At 58.7% G+C, this 7,885-nt stretch overlaps 1 protein-coding gene across 1 annotated transcript; it reads right to left on the reverse strand.

Annotated features, from left to right (window-relative positions):
* Positions 1-6,472: 6,472 nt before the first annotated feature.
* LOC136543309 (uncharacterized) lies at positions 6,473-7,662 on the reverse strand. The gene is made up of 2 exons (XM_066535791.1): positions 7,291-7,662; positions 6,473-6,886 (listed from the first exon to the last, which is right to left on the reverse strand). Exons 1-2 carry the CDS (start codon positions 7,660-7,662, stop codon positions 6,473-6,475), a joined length of 786 nt encoding a protein of 261 aa, XP_066391888.1.
* Between the last annotated feature and the right edge of the window lie 223 nt (positions 7,663-7,885).

A 7,885-nucleotide genomic window follows, 5' to 3' on the forward strand; every position in this document is an offset into this window, starting at 1 on the left:
TCAACAGGGTCCCCTTGCTGCACAACTGCCTCGGCAACCGACGCGAGGCGCAGGACGAGCATGAGGTAGTCGGTAGGTGACGGCGCCACGACAGCAAGAGGCCCGCCCGAGGATACCATGTGCACCGAGGTGGCCGCTACGATAGCGAGGAGGACTGCAGTCCTTCTCCTGAGCCACCCGGCCCTCGAGTCTTTAGCAGAGCTATCCGTGTCGCCCATTTCCTGGCCCGGTTTCGGCAACCGGCCAACCTCACGAAATACAGCGGCGAGACCAATCCCGAACTTTGGCTATCCGATTATCGCCTGGCTTGTCAGCTAGGTGGCGCAGACGATGACCTGCTCATCATCCGCAATCTTCCGTTGTTCCTGTTAGACTCGGCGCGAGCCTGGCTCGAACACCTCCCTCCCTCGTAGATTCACGACTGACGCGACTTGGTCAGGGTCTTCGTCGGGAATTTTCAGGGCACATACGTGCACCCAGGGAACTCCTAGGACCTTAAGAGTTGTCGCCAGGCGCCGGACGAGTCTCTCCGAGACTTCATCCGACGCTTTTCTAAGAAAGGCACTGAACTGCCAAGCGTCGGCGACTCAGAAATTGTCCAAGCCTTCCTTTCTGGTACCACCTGCCGAGACCTGGTTCGAGAGTTGGGTCGGAACGTGCCAACCTCGGCAGCCGTACTGCTCGATGTCACCACCAACTTCGCCTCGGGTGAAGAGGCCATTGGGGCCATCTTCCCCAGCAACGACACCAAGGGGAAGCGGAAGGACGAGGCCCCCGCGGCCTCGGCTTCCCACCTCCCCAAGAAAAAGAAGAAGGGCCGCCAGGGGAACCAGGAGGTCCTCACGGCTGGCCTGGTCACGGCCGCAGAACGCAAGAATCTCCGAGGCCCCAGGGGCCCCGGGCTCTTCGACGACATGCTTAAGAAACCTTGCCCATACCACCAGTTCCCGGTGAAGCATGCCCTCGAGGAGTGCACCATGCTCTGGCGCTACTATGCCAAGCTCGGGCTCCCCGACGATGACGCCAAGAGAAAAGGTGCCGATGACAGGGACGACGACAAGGACGACGGGTTCCCCGAGGTGCACAACGCCTTCATGATTTTCGGTGGGCCTTCAACGTGCCTCACAGCACGCCAGTGAAAGAGGGAGCGCCGGGAGGTCTTCTTGATGAAGGTGGCCGCTCCCCAGTACCTAAATTGGTCTTGGGAGGCAATCACCTTCGACCGGGACGACCATCCCGATTATGTCCCGAACCCCGGGCAATACCCGCTTGTCGTCAACCCCATCATCGATAATACCCGACTCACCAAGGTACTGATGGACGGGGGCAGCGGCCTCAACATCCTATACGCCAACACCCTGGCACTTCTGGAGCTCGACCAGTCGTAGCTCCGGGGTGATGCCGCGCCTTTCCACGGCATCGTACTGGGAAAACGTACGCGGCCCCTCGGGCGCATCGACCTACCCGTCTGTTTCGGTACTCCCTCCAACTACCGCAAGGAGGTGCTCACCTTCGAGGTGGTTGGGTTCAAGGGAACCTACCACGCCATCTTGGGGCGGCCATGCTATGCCAAGTTCATGGCGGTCCCCAACTACACGTACCTCAAGCTCAAGATGCCAGGCCCCAACGGCGTCATCACTATCGAGTCAATGTACGAGCATGCATACGACCGCGACGTCGAGTGCATCGAGTACGCCGAGGCTATCATAGAGGCCAAAACCCTCATCATCAACCTTGACCAACTCGGTAGCGAGGTGCCCAACTCCAAGCGTCACGCCGGGACTTTCGAGCCCATGGAGGCCGTCAAACTCATACCGGTCGACCCCCCCTGCCCCGACGACCGGGCGTTGAGGATCAGCGCCACCCTCGACATCAAATAGGAAGTCGTGCTCGTTGACTTTCTTCACGCGAATGCCGATATATTCACGTGGAGCCCCTTGGACATGCCGGGCATATCGAGGGAGGTCGCCGAGCACACCTTAGACGTCCGGGCCAGCTCTAGGCCGGTGAAACAGCGCCTGCGTAGATTCGACGAGGAAAAGCGCAGAGCCATCGGCGAGGAGGTGCAGAAGCTTTTGGTGGCTGGGTTCATCAAAGAAGTGTCCCATCCAGAGTGGTTAGCTAATCCTGTATTAGTTAAGAAGAAAAATGGGCAATGGAGAATATGTGTAGACTACACCGGTCTGAACAAGGTATGTCCAAAAGTCCCTTTCCCATTACCCCGAATCGACCAAATCGTTGACTCCACTACGGGATGCGAGACCCTATCCTTCCTTGATGCATACTCTGGTTACCATCAGATCAAGATGAAAGAGTCCGACCAGCTCGCGACTTCTTTCATCACACCATTTGGCATGTACTGCTACGTGACGATGCCATTTGGCCTTAGAAACGCAGGGGCCACATACCAGCGGTGCATGACCCATGTGTTTGGCGAGCACATTGGGCACACCGTCGAGGCCTACGTAGACGACATTATGGTCAAGTCCAGGAAGGCTAGTGATCTCGTTGGCGACTTGGAGATAGCCTTTGGATGCCTCAGAGAAAAGGGCATCAAGCTCAATCTCGAGAAGTGTGTCTTCGGGGTCCCCCGAGGCATGCTCTTAGGATTCATAGTCTCGGAACGCGGCATTGAAGCCAATCCAGAGAAGGTCTCGGCTGTAACCAACATGGGGCCAATCCGAGACCTCAAGGGTGTATAGAGGGTTATGGGATGCCTTGTAGCTCTGAGCCGCTTCATCTCGCGCCTTGGCGAAAAAGGCTTGCCCCTGTACCGCCTCTTGAGGAAATCAGAACGCTTTTCTTGGACCCCTGAGGCCAAAGAAGCCCTCGCCAAGCTCAAAGCACTGCTCACCCATCCTCCCGTCCTGGTACCGCCAGCTAGGGACGAGGCCCTCCTACTCTACGTTGCCGCAACGACCCAGGTGGTCAGCGCTGCCGTGGTAGTGGAGAGGAAGGAAGAGGGGCACGCTCTACCCATCCAACGACCTATTTACTTCATCAGCGAGGTGCTTTCTGAGGCCAAAATGCGCTACCCCCACATCTAGAAGCTGATCTACGCCGTAGTCTTGGCTCGGCGCAAGCTGCATCACTACTTCGAGTCCCACCCGGTAGCCGTGGTGTCTTCTTTTCCCTTGGGAGAGATAATCCATAACCGGGAGGCCTCGGGCAGGATAGCCAAGTGGGCCGTTGAACTCATGGGGGAAGCCTTGACTTTCGTGCCTCGGAAAGTGATTAAGTCCCAGGTCTTGGCCGATTTTGTGGCTGAGTGGACCGACACCCAACTGCCACCCGCTCAAATTCAGACGGACTGCTGGACCATGTACTTCGATGGGTCCCTGATGAAGACCAGGGCAGGTGCGGGTCTACTCTTCATCTCCCCCCTTGGGGTACACATGCGCTACATGGTTCGGCTCCACTTCCCCGCCTCCAACAACGCAGCCGAGTACGAAGCCCTCGTCAACGGCTTGCAAATCGCCATCAAACTTGGAGCACAGCGTCTCGACATCCGGGGTGATTCGTAGCTCGTCGTCGATCAAGTCATGAAGGAGTCAAACTGCCTCGACCCCAAAATGGAGGCATACTACAAACTGGTACGTCGCCTAGAAGACAAGTTCGACGGTCTCGAACTCAACCACGTCGCGCGTAAATTCAACGAGGCCACGGATGAACTGGCAAAGATGGCGTCGGCACGGGCTTCGGTCCCCCCAAACATCTTCACTAGAGATCTCCACAAGCCTTCCATCGACCATGCCTTGGCAGCGGAAGAGGGCCCATCGGTCGAGCCCGCCGCAGGGCTCGAGGCCCCCTCTATCGCCGAGACTCATTCGGCCGAGCCCGAGGTCATGGAAGTCAACCCGGAACCTCCCGAGGCCAACCAGGACACGGACTAGCGAGTCCCGTTCCTTGATTGCCTCATTCGAGGACAGCTTCCCGCTGACAGGATCAAAGCCCAATGGCTTGCTCGCTGAGCCAAGACTTACGTTCTCAGCGACGGCGAATTGTACAGGCGAAGCCCATCTGGCGTCCTCCAACGATGCATCACCACCGAGGCAGGTCGAGCCCTACTCTAGGACCTGCACGCGAGAGCCTGCGGTCACCACACAGCGCCTCGGACGCTCGTTGGAAACGCTTTCCGCCAGGGGTTCTACTGGCCGACGGCGGTTGTCGATGCCACCAAGTTAGTATGCTCCTGCGAGGGATGCCAGTACTACGCGCGACAGACGCACCTCCCGGCCCAAGCCCTCCAAACCATCCCCATCACATGGCCGTTCGCCGTATGGGGGCTCGACATGGTTGGGCCTCTGCAGAAGGCCCCCGGGGGCTTCACCCATCTACTAGTAGCAATCGATAAGTTCTCCAAGTGGATCGAGGCTCGTCCGATCAGTCGAATTAAGTCTGAGCAAGTGGTGCTGTTCTTCACCGATATCATCCACAGGTTCGGGGTTTCGAACACCATCATCACCGACAACGGGACGCAGTTCACCGGACATAAATTCCTGATGTTCTACGACGACCACCACATCTGTGTGGTCTGGTCGGCCGTGGGACATCCTAGGACAAATGGCTAGGTAGAACGTGCCAATGGCATGATCCTACAAGGCCTCAAGCCAAGAATATACAACCGGTTGAAGAAGTTTGGCAAGAAATGGCTTGCCGAACTCCTGTCGGTAATCTGGAGCCTGAGGAACACCCCAAGCCGAGCCACGGGGTTCACACCTTTCTTCTTGGTCTATGGAGCCAAGGATATCCTCCCCACTGACTTGGAATATGGTTCCCCGAGGCTACAGGCCTACAACGAGCAAAGCAACCACACCACCTATGAGGACGCCCTCGACCAACTAGAGGAAGCCCGAGATGTGGCGCTACTACATTTGGCCAAGTACCAGCAAGCCCTACGGTGCTTTTAGGCCTGGCGCATTCGAAGCCGAGACTTGAAGGTAGGCGACCTAGTGCTGAGGCTGAGGCAGAACAACAAGGGCCGCCACAAGCTGACCCCGCCATGGGAAGGACTGTACATCGTCGCCCAAGTGATCAAGCCCGGGACCTACAAGCTGGCCAATGAGAAGGGTGAAATCCTCAACAACGCTTGGAACATAGAACAACTACGTCGTTTCTACCCTTAGAATTTCCAAGCATTGTATACATTGTTTCTCGAAATACAATTAAGAAACGTTCTTTAGTTGTTCTAATTTTTCAAGAAACCCGCCGAGCCCATCATGGGCCTCGGCATTACAATAACACCATGAGGAAGGCTCTGCTCTACCTCTGCAGAACCGAGCCTCCCTCGGGGGCTAGAAGGAGGGACCCCCCCTAAGTCCCACGCACCGTTTTTTAGACGTTTTTCGAAAAAAAAATTCCTACGCCAAACCCTTTAGCGTGCTCTGACAAGTCAATTGTAAAAAAACCTAAGGACCGAAAGACTGTCTCAAGGCCAGAAGGCTAGCTGAGTCATGAGATGGCCTATGCCTCCGAGCTACGACACTCCCTCACCACCTTCTTCCTAAGGGGCAGCTTAGGCTCTGAGGAAGTTTTTTGCAAGAGATACGTTCAGAAACAAGACAGAGGGCAGAGGCTCGGAAATACAATAAAGGAAAACGATTAAAGAAGTGTCGGCGCACGATTACTTCAAAAAGGCCTCGACGGCCACAAGCGTCATGATACAAAGCTAATCCCTAGTCTATTTACATGGCCTCTTGGGCCCAGGTCAAGGCTCAGGGCCTCCAGCATCGGCGGACAGTGGGGGAGGGACCACCTCCTCTTCGAACAGCCTAGCCAGCGCCACGCCGGGACCCTCCGCCGCCTCCATCAGCTTTGTCACCACCTCATCGGCCTCCTCGTCATCATCGGGCAGGACGTAGCCATCACTGATGGCTTGGAGGTCAACGCCGATGTAGTGCGAGGCGATGACGGCCAGCGCGCGCTTGATGCCCATATGCAGCGCCCCTCGGAGCCGCTCGCGCACTTGGCCGCTCAACGCAACCAGGCGGCTCCCGAGAGAGCTTCCTGACTGGACCCCCTCGACTTCTAGGGCCTCGCAGGTGGTGTGGGCGGCACTCTTCAGCACATCGTGCTCCCTGATCTCGGTTTCAAGCACCGCCTGCACTGCGGCGGAGGCCTCGCATGCCTGGGTGACCTCCTTCTCCAGCTCTACGCCAAATGCAATGGAACAAGGTTGAGCGCAAAGGAGTACAAGCCAGAGCAAGGGTGGAAGTCTATGGAACTCACCCTCGGCCTTCTGCCCCCAGCGTCGGGCCTCGACCTGAGAGGCCTCGGCTTTCTCCTTCCAACATTGGGCCTTGACCCGAGATGCCTCGGCCTTCTCCTTCAGGTGCTGGGCCTCAACCCGAGTAGCCTCGGTCGCCCTGGAAGCCTCTCTCCCCAGCTCTGCGTTACGCCAGGGAGTTAGGGAGCGAACACAAGAAAAGCGAATAAAACGAGGGGAATAGGACTCACCCTCGGCCTTTCCCCTCTAGACCACAGCCTTAGTTCGGGAGGCCTCAGCCACCGTAAAGGCCTCATCCAAGGCGCCTTTCATCAGCTGGTGCGCACTCTGCTCCGTCCCTAGCTGCCCAGCAAGGACCTTGCCCGAGGCCGTGGCTTCCTCAGCCTGGGACCTAAAGGCGTCCCGCTCACCGGCCACGCGGGTCAGCTCCTCCTCGAACTCCTTGACCCGCGCCGCTAGAGGGGCGACCTGCTCCTGGGCCATGGCCGCCTCGGCCTTCACATCGGCACAATGAAGGCGGAGGTCCTCCACCTCCGCGCTCCGCGCCGCCAGAAGCTCGTTGGTGCCGACAAGCAGGCCCTTCTGCCGCTGGAGCTGGTCCCAGACGTCCCTCTCCTGCCGAAGAAAGACCGACTTCCCGAGGGACCGGGTCTCGAGCTCCTGGGTAAGTAGAACATGGGTCATTCACTACAAGAAAACTTGGAAAAAGACAACACCGCACGAGAAAAGAAAGTGCGAACCTGGGCGACTCCGGGCAGATCATCGGCCACCACGGACAGCGCCGTCCGCAGTGACCGCTCCGCCAGCTGGTGGTATTGCTCAAAGGTGTCCCAGCGCCCACCCTCGGCTGCGTCCTCAAGGGTGAACAGAGGCTCACCCTCAGGGTCATCCCGGCTTTGCCACCGGACACGGGGGTGATCCCACCTGTGGGGCTCGGGTCGCACCCACATGAGGGCCGAGCTGCCCTCGACCGAGGTCGGAACCAACTGTTCCACAGCGCCAGCCACCTCGGCGTCGACCGCCTCCCGCACCCACGAAGTATCGTCGGAAGAGACCGGATGGACCTGAACCAAGGGTGCCACCAAGGCCACCGCCACCTTCGTCTCCACCTCCGGGGCCAACGGCCTCGCCGCGATCACAACAGCCTCGGTGGTCTCGGGGGCTTCGGCCTCCACCATCATGACCTCGGTGGTTGCGGGGGCTCCGACGGCCGCCGTTGCGTCCTCGGTGGTCCTAGGCGCCTCGGCCTCCATCGCCTTAGCCTCGGAGACCCTAGGGGCCTCGACCTCGGTGGCCTCAGCAACCGAGGGCACCTTGGCCCCATCCGACTCACGGGCCTCGCCCTCGTGGGGCGGAGGCGATCCCTCCCCCGTTCGTGTCGGGGCCACCTTGGTAGCCCCTCCTTGGGTGGCCGGCTCCTTCAGGTCGGCCCTCATCGACGCCGCGCCACGTTGTAGGGCGGCGTGCGCCTCCGCCACCCAGTGGGCGGTGGAGCCAGGGTTCACCTTGAGCGCCTTAAGGGGTGCCAAGGTAGGCACCTCCGCAGGTCACTTTCGGCTAAGGACAAAACACTTACAGGGTTATCACGAGACAAAAGGACGAACGGAAAACAATGCGACTCCAGGAGCGGCTCTGCAGCCTCTGTAGCCCCTCCAGGAG

The sequence above is a fragment of the Miscanthus floridulus genome, chromosome 3, assembly GCF_019320115.1.
Source record: "Miscanthus floridulus cultivar M001 chromosome 3, ASM1932011v1, whole genome shotgun sequence".
NCBI classification, from domain to species: Eukaryota; Viridiplantae; Streptophyta; class Magnoliopsida; order Poales; family Poaceae; genus Miscanthus; species Miscanthus floridulus.

Coding starts and splice junctions, on each gene's coding strand:
- LOC136543309 (XM_066535791.1), bottom strand. CDS start 7,662: ATGAGGGCCGACCTGAAGGAGCCGGCCACCCAAGGAGGGGCTACCAAG. Junction 6,887..7,290: donor TGGTGGCACCCTTGGTTCAG/GTCCATCCGGTC, acceptor CTACTTACCCAG/GAGCTCGAGACCCGGTCCCT.